Source organism: Hemitrygon akajei, chromosome 2 (assembly GCF_048418815.1).
Source record: "Hemitrygon akajei chromosome 2, sHemAka1.3, whole genome shotgun sequence".
Lineage (NCBI taxonomy): Eukaryota > Metazoa > Chordata > Chondrichthyes > Myliobatiformes > Dasyatidae > Hemitrygon > Hemitrygon akajei.
The window spans coordinates 55,302,321-55,320,988 of record NC_133125.1 but is presented as its reverse complement, the minus strand read 5'-3'; the positions used below and the strand labels follow the sequence as shown (position 1 = coordinate 55,320,988).

The 18,668-nt window shown below is 38.4% G+C and overlaps 1 protein-coding gene across 2 annotated transcripts in view; it reads left to right on the top strand.

Annotated features, from left to right (window-relative positions):
* The window catches only part of glis3 (GLIS family zinc finger 3), a 490,617-nt gene that overhangs the window by 157,432 nt on the left and 314,517 nt on the right, over positions 1–18,668 (top strand). For both annotated transcript variants that reach the window (XM_073072436.1, XM_073072441.1), the window contains exon 4: positions 1,755–2,790. In XM_073072436.1, the coding sequence (XP_072928537.1) occupies positions 1,755–2,790 (1,036 nt within the window). The remainder of the gene's footprint in view (positions 1–1,754; positions 2,791–18,668) is intronic.

The window sequence follows — 18,668 nt, the reverse complement described above, 5'->3', positions numbered from 1 at the left end:
TGCCTGTAAGGAGTTTGTACATTCTCCCCGTGACCACATGGGTTTCCTCCGGGTGCTCTGAGTTCTTCCCACAGTCCAAAGATGTACCAGTTGGTAGGTCAATTGGTCATTGTAAATTGTCCCAAGATTAGGCTGTGATTAAAATCGTGGGATTGCTGGGCAGCATGGCTCAAAGGGCCAGAAGGGCTGTTCAGTGCTGTATCTCAATAAGTAAATAAATATTCCAACCAGTTATTATAAAATTATTTCAAACATAAACTGAACTTTTATTTATCTACAAATGTATCCCTGTCTAAATCTCTAATAATTCAGTACTCTATCTTTGAACTTTTATTTATCTACAAGTTTATCCCTAAGTCTCTTTAATAGGGTTGTACTTCAGTACTCTATCTCTGAAATTCAACCACACACTGGCACAACTGACTGCAGATAAATTTCTAACATGAGTGTCCAGTTTTACTGCTTAGACCTGTTTCTATAATGTTCTAAAAAATAATTTAAATTATGTCTTTGGAAGCTAATCTCAACATTTACCGAAACATGTGGGCGATTGATCACTAGGAAGAGCAAAGTGTCTAAATTATTGAATCAATGTTCTCTGAATTTGGTCTCAAGCATTGTTTAATGCAACCTTAGGAATCTGATAAATTAGAGATATAGTTAGAGACAGAAACTATGAATAATAGGATAAAGACATTAATGACAAATAGCTATTTTGCACATCTTTTATTCTTACAGAGACAGACAGACAAGAAGCAATAATATGTCTATGTAAGCTAATTCAATCCCACTCTGCAACTGATTTGCCTCAATATTGTCATCTCATGTTGCTTCTCTGTCAATTCTTAAATTTAGTTAAGAGTTAAACAGTTGGCTCCCCAGTTCTCACAGCATGTCAAATGACTGCTGCTCAGTCCCTCCCAGCATACCACCATGTTGTTGTTAGGTGCTTTTCCAGCAATTAGTAGCACTTTTTATTGAATTAACCAATGTAGGGAAACGTCAAACTCTGTATGCTAAAGTATGCATTGCTACAGTAACATTTGAAGCACTGGAGTAAAACTGAAAAGTGCCATATCAGCATGATCCGATGCTTATAGAGTATGTGTTGGGAAACCTAATTCACATAGCATCTATCCAATAAACTCTTTCTCCTCTTTCCAATGCAGAAAATTTTATGCAAATAAGTTTTGTATAACCTAAGCCTTTAAAATATACTCCTTTTATAAAAAAAACTTTTTGTTGTACATTTTTGCAAATGGCTCCTATGTGTAAGACTAACTGAGGACTTGTGCCCTACCAGGTCTCACCAGCAGGGATGATATTTTTCACTATATTAAACAAAAAATCAAATTTTTGAGTTATTTTGCACATTTCTAATAATATAAAATTTTAGATGGTGAGGTACTGTCTGTTTTCAGAATGGATAAACCTTGCTGTTTTATCATCTGTCCCAGTCCCAGTACAAATCTGGAGCGTGACACACAATACAATGGTTGAACTCCTTTTGTTCACTTCAAAGAAACTGAACTGGCTTTACTTTAAGAAACTTGAGCTTTCAGGCTGCAGCAATTATACACCTTTCCACCAAAAAGGAAATTGTATAATTAGGTTAGATTAGGCAACTTCAGAGCATCAATTCGCATTGAAGCAGAATATTACAAGTGACAACTGATATTTTGTCACCTGTGGAAAAGAATTGTGACAAATTGGGTTTTATTTTCATTGTCCATTTCTTTTTTTTTTATTTTTAGATCGATTACTTCAGGTGGATCAGTAGACTCAAATGCAATAAGTCTTATAGAAAGCCAGTCAACCTTGAATGTGAAGCAAGAGTGGCCACATGGTTACCCAATCCTTCCATCACTCCCATCAAACCAAGGTTCCCAGAACGGCAGTGAACTAGGGGATGTGCTGAGTATACCACCTGGAACTGCCATGTCAAGTAACAGCACCTCAAACTCTTTACCTTCTTACTTGTTTGGGAATGAAAATAGCTCGCGCAATTCTGCCCGATCTAATTCTGCTCGATCAAGAAAAAGAGGACTTTCCACCTCGCCCTTTTCAGATGGAGTTGGAATCGATCTCATCATTCGTACATCTCCAACATCGTTAGTAGCATATATCAATGGGTCCAGAGGCTCCCCAGCTAATGTTTCTCCTCAGCCTGAGGTATGTGGGCATTTTCTGGGGGTGAGAGGTAGTTGCATCCCTCAAGCCTACAATGCAACTGGTAAAGAACGAAATCTCTTTACTTTTGCTGACCTGGAGGCCAGCAATGGTGTGTACCAAAGAATGCAGCAGCTGGAGCACTCTCCATTGCACCCCATGGTGATGAACAACATGGTTGTTCAGCAGGGTATTTCGGTGATTGGTAATCAGCAGTATGATGCATTCAAAAATGAGCAACTAGATGAATTCTCCTCTGGGATGGAGATACCTGCACTGCCCCAGGGTCCACCACCACCATATCATGCTCACCGGCACGTTATGACTCACTTGCATTCACATGGGCAACCATCTCTACAAGGGACCCAGCTGGATGAGGATGGTGAGCCATCAAGAATTAATGGGAAGCACTGCTGCCGATGGATAGACTGCAATGCAATATATGATGAGCAGGAGGAGCTTGTACGACACATTGAAAAGGCACATATAGACCAGCGTAAAGGAGAAGACTTTACTTGCTTCTGGGCTGGCTGCCCACGTAGATACAAGCCATTTAATGCTCGCTATAAGCTGTTAATCCACATGAGGGTGCATTCAGGAGAAAAGCCAAACAAGTGTACGGTAGGTGGGAATACAGAATTTTGCATACTTCTTATTTGTCTGCAAGTCAACCGTTTACTTGCCATGAAATATTTGTAATAACAGGCTGTTTACTGTATCTCACATTTGACATCTTGAGTGTTGGTTTCCATTTTGATACTGAACAAAGTGTCTTCCAAATTACAATATCATGCATTGTTTCATTTGCAAACTACAGAATTTCACAGTTCTAGAAAATTACTAGATATCTCGAAGATAGTATAACAATAGACACCACTCTTTTTATTTCACCAATATTTAATCTGCCTCTTTCCCAACAGATTTCTTTTGTGTAGTATGTGACGATTATGATACCAAACCTGAATGTTCAGTTCTATTATCTCTGCTAATGGTACATGAAATCATACGGTAGCCTAGCGACTAAACACAGCAAACACTTCTTGTAAATTAAACATATAAGGGGCACAATATTATTGAACTTTTGAAGGCCAAGAAGGACAATAACATGACATGAATATTGCATGGTACTGTGGAGTAATTGGATATGAATTTTAATTCCCTCACATTATTGAATCCCATATTTTAGCCTTATCTTGATAAAGAGGCAGTAATCTGAAACCAGGCATTTGCACACAGGAATGGAAGGTGGTAGATGAAAAGCTAGAATAATGTTCTACAGAATAATTTTATGTCATAGAAAATAACAGAACTACAAAGGACTTGTTCAAATGAGCTTTTCTTAGCTACATATCATAAGAGTGGAGTCTATGAAATGTACTGTTTTCACATTGAGTCTGATCTGCAAAATTAATCCTGGCAAGGGAAAACACTGATAAAGAGAATATTAAAGATTACTTATCAGCTTCCTGGAATCCTCCCAGGCAAGTGTTCGTTTCCACAATACTTCTGAACAAATATATGCATGATATGATAATGTTTTAATAGTTGATGCATTGCATTGTTTATGCTACAGTTTTATCATTCATAAAGAAGTGAGTCAAAAGATTTTGTTTTATGCTTCGTCTGTAAGTGGATAAGAGCGATTTGAATTCACTGAAAATTTAAAAAAATCTTTGATGAATCAGTTCAATTATTGGAAGGAAGAATTCAAGCAAGAGGATGGAGCTCTAGAAGTAAACAACAGTACAGAAGAGCTGAAAGCCATTGTGTAATTGTGAGCAACACACACACAATGCTAGAGGAACTCAGCAGGCCAGGCAGCACCTATGGAAAAGAGTAAACAGTCAACATTTTGGGCCGAGTCCTTTCATCAGTACTGGAGAAGAAAGATGAACAGTCAGAGTAAGAAGTTGGGGAGAGGGGAGGAAGAAATGCAAGGTAGTAGGTGTTAGGTGAAACCAGGAATGGGTGAAGGGTGAAGTAAAGAGCTGGGAAGTCAATTGGTGAAAGAGATAAAGGGCTGGAGAAGGGGGAATCCAATAGGAGAGCACAAAAGGCCAGGGAAGAAAGAGAAGAGGGAGGAGCACCAGAGGGAGATGATAGGCAGATAAGGAGGTAAGGTGAGAGAGGGAAATGGGAATGGGGAATGATGAGGGAGAAGGGGGGTGTTAACAGAAGTTCGAGAATTGGATGTGGGTACCATTGGGTTGGAAGAGTCCATGGACTGACATGTCGGAATGGGAATGGGAAGTGGAATTAAAATGGGTGGCCACTGGGGGAACCTGTTTTTTCTGGCGATGGAGCATAGATGCTCAGTGAAGCTGTCTCTCAATCTACATTGAGTCTTACTTTCCATTCCCATTCCAACATGTCAGTCTATGGCCTTCTCTACTGCCACGATGAGGCCACACTCAGGTTGGAGGAGCAACACCTTATAATCTGTTTGTGTAGCCTCTAACCTGATGGCATGAACATAACTTTCTCCAACCGCCAATAATGGCCTCCGCCCTCTCCCTCACCATTCCCCATTCTCATTTCCTTCTCTCACCTTATCTGCTTACCTGTCCATCACCTACCTCTGGTGCTCCTCCCCCTTCCATTTCTTCCTTAGACTTCTGTCCTCTCCTATCAGACTCCCCCTTCTCCAGCACTTTATCTCCTTCACTAATTGACTTCCCAACTCTTTACCTATCACCTATTATCTTGTATTTCTTCCTCCCCTCCCCCTACCTTCTTACTCCAACTTCCCATCTTTCTTCTCCAGCTCTGATGAAGGGTCTCGGCCCGAAACGTGGACTGTTTACTCTTCCATAGATGTTGCCTGGCCTGCTGAGTTCCTCGAGCATTTTGTGTGTGTTGCTTGGATTTCCAGCATCTGCAAATTTCCTCTTGCTTGTGTAATTGTGAGAACATTATTAAAGTAAGGTTTGGGGTGGAGGAATCCTTCACCAGTGCATATAATATAGAAAACATCAGATCTCAGAAGTAATAATTGAGAAATTGCTACATATTTCTTGCAATTGCTAGGTTTTTCATGTTTTGGAATATTCAGTGGATGGATAATGAGAAAACATAAATGAGGTGCTCAAACCTCAGAGTTTGCAAGAGGTTTTCATGCTTGGTCATTGGTATTTTAACAGCTCTGTAATTTTTATTCCATTTCTTGCAGATCAAGTTAGTAACTAAAGAGGTAAAGTGTTGGCTGCAACTACTAATTTATAATGGGCTCAATGAACACAAAAGAGATTTGTGAGAGTTTCAGTAGGATTAATATATCTTTCCAGTTTTTACAGTGCTTTCTCCATAAAATGTGATCAACAGATTATGAAGATTACACTTGAACATGTATATTGCAACTTCAAATTATATCACCAGTAGATTGCCACATCCAGTTTTAAATGCCTTTTATATTGATTTTACAGTCTTTCAGAAGATGTAGTGGATCATGGATCACTTTATTATGTATTGCTTGAGGAATGCTGAGTATGTAGTCAGTTTACCACCCATGTAATTTTTATTTCCCTTTGATTAGCAAAGGATGAAAAATGCAGATGCCACAAATATTTTCTGAATTATCAATTGTTACCTAACCAAAATATTTATTTGAAATTATTCCAGCACAGCAATGAAGAAGTTGCTTTGAAAACTTATATTGCCAGAAGTGGGATCTGTGCATGTGTTCTGAATATATTGGTCAGGAAAGCAGCTTGTATCCTCTGACATTAGACATTTGAGGCTTAGTGCAGTGTAATCATCTGCTTTTGTTACCCTGATCAAATCACACAGACAGGCCACATATAGTATTACCTCAAAACCACCCTGCTTCTTTAGTGGAACATTTTTCAACATGACTGAAGATGAAAGGAATTATGAATACTATCAGGAAGAAACAATTGATCACCCAAAACTTGTTTAATGATTCTCAGTTATAGTTTCACCCAAACAAACAAGTTTAAGAATTCATCATTGGTCTGATTCATTGTCAAATTTAAGAACACAATATCAGGAGAGAGTTGAAAGTAACTACCATTGACAACTTTCAGCTGAGTCTGCTAGCAAATATTTTTGTAAAGAAACGTTCCATTGCCTGGTATCATATTTGGTTAATAACGGTTCTATGAGAGTAAGCATTATTAACCCTACCGAATAGTTGCAGAAATTCTCATGAGCATTTGAAAGACACAATACGTTGGGCAGCATTTTGAAATGAGAAGAAAAGCTAACATTTCAGGTCAATAATATTTCATCAAGATGAGTTCTTTCATCATCCTGAAAATGTTAACTCTTTTTCTATTTTCATAGTTAACTGTCCGACCTGCTGAGTGTTTCTCACATTTTTTGTTTCATAAATAACACTCCCTCATTTTTTCATGAAGTTTTCAAATCATTCAGAATCAGAATCAGGTTTATTATCACTGAAATAAATCATGAAATTTAAAGTATTGCAAAAAGAAAGGAAAAAAATGTGAGGTCGAGTTAATGGGTTCACTGTCTATTAAGAAATTTAATGGCAGAGGGGAAGAGTCGGGGTCTAAAACATTGAGTGAGTATTTTCAGGCTCTTGCACCTCCTTTCTGATGCTATCAATGAGAAGAGGCATATGCTGGCTGGTGGGAGTCCTTAATGATGGCTGCTGCCCTTTTTGACTCATCACATTTTGAAAATATCCTCGATGGTAGGATGCTAGTGCCTATGATGGAGCTTACAATCCCCTGCAGCTTTTACCAGTCCTGTGTAATAGTTCCTCCATACCAGACAGTGATACAACCAGCCAGAAGTCTCTCCATGGTCCATTGTAGAGATTTGTTCAAACTCCTAATGAAGTACAGGTTTCCCCCGCTATCCAAAGGTAGAGCGTTCCTATGAAACTGTTTGTAAGCCGAAATGTTGTAAAGAGAAGAAGCAATTATCATTAATTTATATGGGAAAAATTTTTGAGCATTCTCAGACCCAAAAAATAACCTACCAAATCAAACCAAATAGCACATAAAACCTAAAATCACTTGAACATATAATAAAAGCAGGAATGATATGATAAAGACACAGCTATATAAAGTAGAAATATTGTATGTACGGTGTAGTTTCACTTATCAAAGTCGGGAAGGCGGTGACCCAAAATCGATTTGGAGAAAAAAAATTGGCACATACGTGCATGCACACGTACACACATGCGCATGTACATGCCTACGCACGTACAGGCATGCGCACATAACTGCCTGCACAAGGTTTCACGGTCATGGTAGTCTTTCTCGGGGTAAACACACGTACAAAGTGGGCGTCTTTTTTTCATAAAAGCGCAAATCCTCTTTGGTTAGCAAAAACAGGTACTAATGTAGGTCTTTCGTAACAGCGAGCTGTCGTAAAGTGAGCGTTGGAAAAACGGGGGCCAACTGTATAGCTGTTGATGTTTCCTCTTTATAATTGCTTTAATATGCTGGGTCTAGGACAGATCTTTTGAAATGTCGACATCCAGGAAATTGAAACTGCTCATCCTTTCCATTGCTGACTCATCAATGAGGACTGGTGCGTATTCTTTCAACTTCCTCTTCCTGAAGTCCATAATCAATTCTTTGGTCGTACTACATTGAGTGGTTCTGTTGCAGCACCACTCAACCAGCTAATCTATCTCAATCCTTTATGCCTCCTCATCACCATTTCAGATTCTGATTACAGCAATTGTGTCGTCAACGGTTTTATAGATGGCATTGGGATTGGCCTAGCCACACAGACAGGGGCCTAGAGAGAGTAGATCAGCAGGCCAAGCATGCATCTTTGAGGTGCGTCAGTGTTGACTGTCATTGAGGAGGAGATGTTATTTCCAATCGATACTAACTGTGGTCTCCCAATGAGGAACTCAAGGATTCAATTGCTGTGGAAGGAATGGTTCCATTTGTAGTTTATCAGAGAGCAAAATTCTTCAGATAGTTATACATAAGACTTGAACTGTGCAAGTGTTTGCATTTTAAAAAAGGTGCCAGGAAACAGCTATCTTTAAGCGGCAGTTAAAACAGTTCCCTTCATATTAATTTTATTGTTATTAAGAATCTCACTCTCAACTTTCTGGATACTGTTTTTGGATTGGTAGACTAGTAGCTGTGCATTCGGCATGTCATACCTCGTGCCGCATCTGAACTGGCTTATAACCTACAAAATGGACTATGATAGTCTACGCTCCCCTGCATTAAAGCTCATGAATCTTTACATCTTCTAGAATACAAAGGTTTTCTAGAACCCATCTCAGTTTCTATCCAAAACATTCAATCTCTCCAGCACTGGTATGGCACAGCTGCAGTGGGTCCTCTAAAATCCTTGCAATTCCTCAAGAACTTTAATTAACAGCTGTCAACTCAATAGGCTTGTCCAACCTTATTGTGCATCACAACTCCATCACATTGCTGGCACACAATATCTAGGTTTGGCTAAATATTAATTCATTATTACTGAGCCATAAATCCTGATCTCCTTGTCAAACTATGCTGTGTTTTACTTTTACCTTACTGACTGTAATAATTTCAGGAAACAATAGATGAGCTAAGAATTACTCTCTGACTAGATAAGCTTATGCTTAAACAACGTATGTGAAGATTCATAAACTGTTTCACCTAACAACCAAAAACACTATTGTTACTTTGGGAACATATTTGAAGTATCTCAAAAAGCTTTGTTTTGTGGGCAAAGGCTGTACATCCTCAAGTTTGTTTCCTTTTACATCATAACTGTCACAAGAATAGATTCTTTAATCTTATTTCTCTTAGTTGGAACTAGAACCTAGATTTCTGATGTCCAAAGATAACATTATATCCACTTTGCCACCCAATCACCCTTTGGTTTGTTGTAACTGGCATAAAAATGAAATAACACTAAAATTCTTTGAAATGGCTTGTCATATTTTAGTTCTTTTGTTATCCCTAATATATCAGGCTCTGGGAACATATCATAGCCAGAAGTAACATTTGTTCATGATTTGAATCAGAACTGAATTCCTCTAAGTAAATTTTACCAGTCATAAGAAGCACATTTGGTAAATCTGAATGTAATTTAATGTTTATCCATATGGAGAGAATTATATCTCTGCTTTTTTTAATATTGTGTTACTCTCTTCATTGAAATATGAGGCTTTTGTAAGTAGCGATCCATTATGCTAACCAATAAAATGCAGTTCCAGAAAATGGTATTTCACAGTCTGAATTCAATTTACATTGCCAATAAGATATCACAAGGTGTATCAGGACAACATGAAGTCTCTTGCCAGAATGAAATGTTTTCAGCTTGCTCTTCCAGGAAAAAAAGCCCCTAAAAATCCTAAAAACCTCATAATGTACTGTATTTGAATCAAATGCTAAGACAAAATGAGGTTTCCTTTGATTAAGTTGATGGCATGCAGTGCTATTATTTTAAATGCACATGATGAATTGTAACATCTCTACTACTGGAAACTGAAAACAAAAAACATGCTGTTTTATAACATCTGGGGAAGTTTAGCCATGTCTGTGAAGAAATATTTCTGAGCTATTGGCATTTATCCCATGAGGCATCTGATATATCAAACTCTTAACAAGTATGATAGAGGTATGATTTTCAGAAATTTTTGAATGACATTTCTGGAAGGATGGGGAAGTGAAAAGGGGAAACAGAGGAGAGAAATCCTCTCCAGATGTCCTACTGGCAGCAGTCATTAAGAATACCTGCCAGAAACTATTTTACTTCTGAAGCACAATTTAAGAACTGTCGTTCAGTAATTTTAATTTAGTTTCCCATGAGTTAGCATGTGATCTGGCATACCTGAGCAACTGGCCTCCTTTTATACTATTCTTCTGCTCAAAATCAGAAACAGATTTTACATATTTTAGAAAAAGGAGTTTCCTTATGTTGGAAAATCATTAATTGTATCAGAATCAATAAATAGATTTCAAAGCAACATTGGTTGGCGGGGGTGGGGGGAACTCATTGTGGCTGCTAGTATATAAAGACGTTCTGTCACATCAGCAACCTATTCTACATAACGGTGACCATTCTTTTATTCGTTCCAGTGAGGTTGGATCTCTAATGGTGTGTTAATCAGGCAGCCAAAGCAATGCTGCGTTTTTTGAATAACTGCTTGAGATGACTCTCTATCCCCAATTGTTCCTCAACTCTCACAAATTTGCTGTAGAGAGCATCGGTTAGAGTGAGACTTTGTTTCGGGAGGCACACGTAGTTATCAAGGTACTTCCTGAGGAAGCAGAGGTGCTGGTGTGCTTTCTAGGCCATGATAGCCATGTGATCAGACCAGGACAGACTATTGGTGCTGTTCATTCCAAGGAACATTACACTCAAACTCAGCATCATTGATGTAAACAGGTACTTGTGTAACGCTCCCCACTACTTCCTGTAGTAATCCTAATAAAGTACTACATTCATACAGCTCCTTTGAATTATTAACATATCAGATAAAAGTCTGATTCAAGACCATCAATCAAATCTGATAAATAAATAAATAAATCTGTTTGAAGAACTCAGCAGGTCGAACAGCATCTGTGGGAGGATGAGTTCTTCCAGCAGACAGTTTATTGTTCCAGGTTCCAACATCTACAGTCTTTTGTATCTTCAACAAAGTCTGATAAAACAGTACAGAAAGTTAGACAAATCATGAGCAGACTGGTAAATGATTTAAAGATAAATCAAATTTTACACTGATAACTCAAAAGAGAGAATTTAGTGAGGTGTTTTTCAGTTCACAGGAATATTTTGTTATTCTCATGACAATGTAAACCACCAGTCATTTCATTTTCTTTCTTAAATAAGTCTTTGATTATGCATAAATCTAATTACCAATACACTCTTTTTTCATGTTACTGGATGCATTTGCCCTACTTTTATAGGTACATCTTATGATCAATAACATAGAAACAAGTTTTAGTTAAAATATTCAAGTTAGTATTGGAGTTTAAGCTAGAGTAAGAATGTTTTAAAGTAATTTATACACAAAAGAGCTGAACTTTAATATGGCAGATAACTTGGATTTGGTTTTAGGGCAGGGGAGAATTTAAAATCCATAAAGTTGTCAACATGTTAAGAAGTGGCACTGACCTGCTAAACTCTGCATTTGACTCCAACACATTATGCTAACTGCCTGCAACCCCTTGGGAGAAGCTGTTTTTGATTTTCATATGCTGATTGCCCAGTTATAGCAATTGTGATACATAGCTTTTACTTTATCCAGCAGTTTAACCTTTAGCCGAAGGTTCCCTGAGCTTCCTGAAACTCACTAAGGAAACTAAAGTGATGGGGCTGAAGTCTCCTCAGCCAAAGATGTCAACACTCCATAGTCATAGAACGTAGAACATAGAACAGTACAGCACAGTGACAGACCCATCAGCCCACAAGGTTGTGCTGAAACAAATAACTTTGTAGTCAAATGGCCAAATAAACCTATTCGCTTCTATCTACACAATGTCCACACCCTTCCTTTTATCACATTCATGTGCCTATCTGAATGTCTCTCAAAAGTTTTTAATGTTTCTGCCTCTATCACCACCACAGACAATGCATTCTAAGCACCCACCACTCTCTGTATAAAAACTTGCCCCACACATCTCTTTTGAAATTAACCCCTCCCAATTTAACTCTGGTATTAGACATTTAGACCTTGGGATAAAAGATACGGTCTGTTTCCTCTATCTATGCCTCTCATAATCTTATAAACCTTCATCAGATCTCCCCTCAGCCTCAGCCGCTCCAGAGAAAACAAACCAAGGTTGTTATAGCACTTGCCCGCTAATCTAGGCAGCTTCCTGGTAAATGTCTTCTGCACCCTCTCTAAATCCTCAACATCCTTCCTGTAATCGGGTGACCAGAACTGTATATAATACTCCAGATGCAGCCTAACTAAAGTTCTATAAAGCTGCAACATAACTCAGTGCCTCAACTAATAAAGACAAACATGCCATTTGCCATCTTTCAGGGAGCCATTTTCAGGCATCTGTCAACTTGGACCTCAAGATCCCTTTGCTTATCAACACTATTAAGGGTCTTGCACTGTTTCTTTGTACTGTATCTTTAAATTTGAAGACCCAAGGTGCAATGCTTCATATTTGGCTGTTAAATTCCATTTGCCATTTATCTGCCCATATCTGCAACTGATCTATATCCCGCTGTATTCTTTATCTATCATCTATGCTATCCATAACACTACCAATCTTTGTACCATCTGCAAACTTACTAACCCACCCCTCTACATTTTCATCTAGGTCATTTATATCAGGGGTTCTCAACCTGGGTCCATGGACCCCTTGCTTAATGGTATAGGTCCGTACATCAAAAAGGTTGGAAATCCTTGATTTATATATAACACGAACAGCAGAGTTCCCAGTGCACCAACTTGTATATATTCATATATACTATCTATATTCATAGTTGCCATCTCACCTGCAAGAGGAAAGAGTTTATTCACAGTACTTTTGCTGGAAGGATATTTTGTATAAGTTAAGGTACTTTTTGTACTGTACTAGTTTGATCTTTATATGAGAATCATTGCCTTGTATTGACCCTCAGATGAGGAAAATAACTTCCAGAAAAAGCCAAACCTTCTGTCATAGCCCATTGGTATAGCGCTGCTACTGCACAGGGTAAAGCTGGTCAGCAGAAAAATTTATCAACTTGAAGATATTATAGATGCAGAGGGTTTATGAGAAAAGGCTAAGATTCCTGTATCTTAAGATGCTTAAGCTGTCATCAAAGAAAGCATTAATTTGTTGTTTCCCAGAAGACTTGGTTATGAAACAAAATCAGAAAAATTGGAAGGTATCAACAACTATAGAAAGAGAAACCAGTCGATGCTAGGGCACAGGAGCCCATCTTTAAGTTAACATAAATTATACATAACTTACATGACAAAATAACCATAATGGTATTAGTGCAAGTTGGGAGAGAGAAAGAAGAAATATCTGAGGTAGAGAGTGCTAGAGCATTTCAGTATGGTTCAAGAACCTGATGGCAATGGGGAATTGAATTGACTTTATTACTTACATCCTCCATATACATGAGGAGTAAAAATCTTTATGTTACATCCCTGTTTAAACATTCAATGTGCAATTATAGTAATTTATTATAAATATTATGTACAACAGGATAGTCAATGTAACATCATACAGTTGCATCAGCATGAATTAGGCAGTCTGATGGCCTGGTGGAAGAAGCTGTCCCGGAGCCTGTTGGTCCTGGCTTTTATGCTGCGTTACCGTTTCCCAGATGGTAGCAGCTGGAGCAGTTTGTGGTTGGTGTGACTTGGGTCTCCAATGATACTTTGGGCCCATTTTACACACCTGTCTTTGTAAATGTCCTGAATAGCGGGAAGATCACATCTACAGATGTGCTGGGCTGTCCGCACCACTCTCTGCAGAGTCCTGCGATTGAGGGATGTACAGTTCCCATACCAGACAGTGATGCAGCCAGACAGGATACTCTCAGCTGTGCACCTGTAGATAGTTCTTAGAATTTGGAGCAATTGCTGAACCTTAGGGTGTAGATCTTCATGCTCCTGTGTCTCCTGTAACATCAAGAAGAGGGCATGTCCTGGATGGTAGGGATCCTTACTGGTTAATGTTATTAAAACATTTAAACAGGGTATTAGATGTTATAAGACATTCTGAAATGTTTAAAAACAATAAAAATATTCACATAATCAAACTGCAAAATGCATGTTATAAGAATTAGAAAAAAAATCCATAAAATCTTTAAAACTCACAAATCTTTAGAATTCTAAGAATCTATAAAAATTAGAAACTTCTAGTACTTGCCCAAGTCCTTCACAACTCGTTCTACTTCATTGAAGTCAATGAAAAAGATGACCAAATATCAGGACTAACAGGATGTAAAGAATCAGCATGATTCATTTTCCACCATCAATGCTGAGAAATTGCCTCAAATTTACACTTCTTTGCTGGCTATGTGGAATCAGAATGCATTCAGAGATTTTTTTTCTACAGGGGACAAGTGCAACAATTATGACAGTGGCTTTGATTTAACTATCTCACCAAGATCTCTAATTCCCACAATCTATTGATCATGAATGCCAAAAACAACTCTAAAAAATAACAAAACTTAATTGATCCAATACAGTAAGCCACTAAATTCATTTTGGCTTCACTGGACCCATTTTTGCTGTACGTTCCCACTCAGGGGCATTCAGTGATGGAGCACAGATGGGAAATCTCTGATGAAGAGCTGACACCTAGTTCAGGGCTTCTGTGTTCAGGCAAGTGGGAGAGAAGTCCGGTACTTGCCAACACTTCTGTGGAGAAATGCCTGTAATTACAGAAAACACTGTTAGATCATTGTGAACTGCTTTCTCACAGCTTTCTACAGCATCTCAAGGAAAAGGCCTGAACTTTGTCAATTTGAAAACCATCTTGGTGTGTTATCGACTCAAAGTTCTTCAAGTCACTTATTTGGAATCTCCAATAAAATTCTTCTGGCTGCTTTGAAAGCTGTTACATCTCTAGACTTGAAGGCATAATCACTAGCTTTTAGTAGGAAGCATGCAGTGTATTTAATATTCCAGTAATATTGTAAATATATTGTTCAATTAAGCATTCTTTGTACGTTTACATAATTAATTACAGGTTATATGTAAGAAGTACACAATGGCATTTATCATTACGTCACCACGCTAGAGGTGAGGGCCTTACTAAAAACAAAGGAAAAGAAAAACTGAGGAGGCAAGTATTTGCCTCCTGGGTTCTTCATTCAATTAATTTCTGGATTTACAAAACATAACTGTGGCGACGAGGAAGTTTTAAAATGATCTCGAGACATGTTTTTCTTCAGACACAGATGTTCGAGCTTTAAAAAAGTCCAAAAACAGACTAAACTAATGAGCAAAGGGTATGGCCACGGGTTCATAAACAGGTTCATAATAAAATAATAGATAGAAAAAAAAGCAAAAAAATAGACAAGTTTGATTGCACACTGATAATTGGATAAGGTATAGTAAACAAATTGAGTAGTATTTTGAAGCAAATGAAATAGTCGATGAAAAAGGAGTGGCAGTGTTGCAAAGTGCAATGAATGGAAAAGCATGCAGTTATTTAGCAGTTTAACTGTTCCATCTAAACCAGCCAAAATAAATGAACATCATGCAGAAACATTTAGAACTGAAACCATTGTTGACTGCAGAACACTTTAGGAAGGGGAGTATGTGGCTGAATTGAAGAAATTGTCAGTTCAGTGATGGGTTTAATAATGCACTGTGAGATCATTTTGTTTTTGTGGAATCTTACAAGAAAGCATTCAAGAATGGCTGGCTCCAAACTAAAGCACGGCACACATTTAAAAGGGCAGTTGAAATTGCTGTATCCATGGAAACAGCAGCTAGAGACGAACTTGAGTTGCAGTCAGGAATGAAAGTGAGCATGAACAAAATTGCAACATCTAAACAGAAATTTCCCTGCCCAATCAACTGTGTTACCGATGTGGCAGGGGCTCACATACACCAGACCAAAGCACGTTCAAAGGCAAGACTTGCAGAAAATGCAACAAAGTAGGACACATACAAAAACCAAGTTGGACCGACAAAAAAAATAGACTGCACAGGGAAAAGAAAAAGATAAAAAGTGAAGCTGCAGTTTCAAAAAGAGCACTAATCTCCATGCTGTTGATGAAAAATCTGATAATGATGAGAAATGCAGAACTGAGTAGCCTTAAGAGTTACAATGTGAAAAATAAACTGTAGACAAGCAATGTGGCTTACACCTGAAGTGAATGGCAAATTATTTAAAATGGAATTGGACACAGGCTCAGCTGTTTCAGTCATTCCACAATATGAGTTTGAATGCCATTTCAAAGATATTGAACTGAAACCTGCAGATATACAGCTAAGAACTTATACTGGAGAAAAGATAACTCCTGTGGGAATGGCATTCATAACAGTCAAACCAACAAAGCCACATTGGGCTTGCATGTGCTAAAACCAGGAGGGCCAGCATTGTGGGACAGTGATGGCCAGGACAACTACAACTTGATTGGAGATCCATCCACCATTTGAATGCCACATGCCCTGCAATAGAGTCAACTGAAAACAAATTAAGAAAGGTACTGGATGTTGCCACAGCAGTGTTCAAGGATGGTACTGGAAAAAAACATATCAAGGGTAAAATAGTGTAAAACAAAAATGCCACACCCAAGTTTTACAAAGCCCATCCTGTTCCCTATGCCATCCATGATAAAGTAGCCAGTGAGCTAGATTGCATGGAGGCTGAAGGAGTCTTTCCAAGGTTGAGTGGAGCCCATGGGCAAAACCAGTGGCCAAGAAGAATGGTCTGTCAGGATCTGTGATGATTTTCAGGTCACCATTAACTCAGTACTGAAAGTAGGTAATACCCTATGCCCAGGATAGAAGATATATTTGCAAATCTTTCTGGAGGGAAACACTTCAGCAAAGAGGACTTAGCTTAGGTCTGCCTACAGATGGAGATGGAAGAAAAGTCCAAAGTATTTCTCACCATCAAGGGCTTTAATAGGCTTACTTTTTGGTATCAACTGCACCTGCACTCTGGCAGAAAGCTATGAACCAGGTGATGCAAGGCTGCCCAGGTACCCAATTATCTGGAAGACATTGCTATTACCATTGAAGATTACAAGGAACATCTCTAAAATCTCAAGACAGTGTTAAAAAGATTAGAAGGTTATGGACTCAGAGCAGCACGCAATAAGTGTGAGTTCTTTAAACCAAGCATCACTTATTGTGGTCACACCATTGGCACACAAGATTTACACAATTGTGCTGAGAAAATTCAAACAGTGGTAGATGTCCTAAGCCAAAGGATGTGTCATAGTTATGGTCTATTTTAGGATAGTCGATTACTATAAAAGGTTCCTGCTAAACCTGGCTACTGTGCTCCAACCTTTGAACTCATCACTATAGATAGGGAAGAAATGGCAATGGGCAAAGCAGTAAGAGGTGGCTTTGCAAAAGATAAATGAAATGGTGTCAGAGACTCTACTCACACAATATGATCCACATCATCCAGTGAAACTTACCTGCGACACCTCACCTTCTGGTATAGGTGCAGTCATGTCACATGTTAAGAATAATGGAAGTGCCTTTGCGTCATGGCCCTTGCCACTACAGAAGGAAATTATGCACAGATTGACGGAAAGGCCTTAAGTCTGGAGTCTGGGAAAACTACCACAGAGGAGGCCCCAGATCCTGAGATGGTTTCATAGCCACAAGTTTCTCCTGCCAAGTAGAGTAACCCCCCCCCCCCCCCGCCCGCCCCCATCCCCGGTTTAGAAAGACATTATCCCGCAAGAGTCATAAATCCTCCATAGCAATTAAATCTTTAGGCCGGAATGCAACAATATGAAACTAAATTTACTATTCTGTGTTTGTCTATATAGTAGTTGAATTATATAGTATACTGTGTGTATGTGTGTGTGTCTGTGTATGTATATACTGTATGTGTACATGTATATATATAGATAGATAAACTATATTTAAAAGATAACTAGAGAGCAATACATTATACTGCATATTTGAGTTGAGATGCATTCTATACTAAATTGGAAATTATAGTTAAGCAAGAAGGAGTGTAATGTATTTATTATTTCAGCAATATTTCAAATATATATTTTTGATTAAGCATTCTTTGTTTACTTAATTCATTAGGGGTTATATGTAAGAGGTATGTGAATGGCATTTGTCATTATTAAAAGGAAGGAAAAGAAAAACAAAGGAGACAGGCATCCTGGCACCTATATTTTTCTTTCAATTAGTTTTTGGGGTTACAAAACATAACAGAACAAACTTCTGCTTGGTCCGATAGATGACCATTCTTGAGGTACCGACATCATCTACCCACTTACCTATGTAGCTGGTGACAGATGAGACATATTCCTTGAGACCTGTGTCTTTTCCATTTGTTGCGGTCTCCTTAAACACCTGCCAGATAGTCCACTCAAAACAGTCCTAAAGCATAGGGATTGCCTCATTGGGCCCCGCAGTGATGGTCCTCTTGGCTGGTTTCTGCATTTTCTGCAGCAGTTGCTATGCTGGGATTAACATTATGGAGATGCAGTCAGAGAGGCTAAGATGAGGGCTTGGGATGGCTCTGTAAGTAATATGTCTGTTTGTATAAACATCATTCTGTCTGTTTGTTCACTAATAGTCATGGTGACATGTTGGTGGAATTTGGGTAAGTATCCTGCAGGTTAAAGTGATTGAAGTCTCCTGTAATTATGAAGAGACCATCTGGGTGCTTGTTTCGTAGAGAGCTGATGGTACTGTAAAGCTCCTCCCAGTGCATCCTTGTTGTCTGCACTTTGGGGGAAGTAGACAGTGATGATGAACACAACATCATCCCTAAAATGCAAATAATATTACTAATAAGGGAATAATATTAGTAATATTTTTGTAAGATCAGCATTAAAAATTATATATTCCATAACATGAGATAATCTAAAAGTCATTGAAGATACTTGCGTCGCTTTGAGTCTTTGATGAAACTCTAGGTTTACAGAAA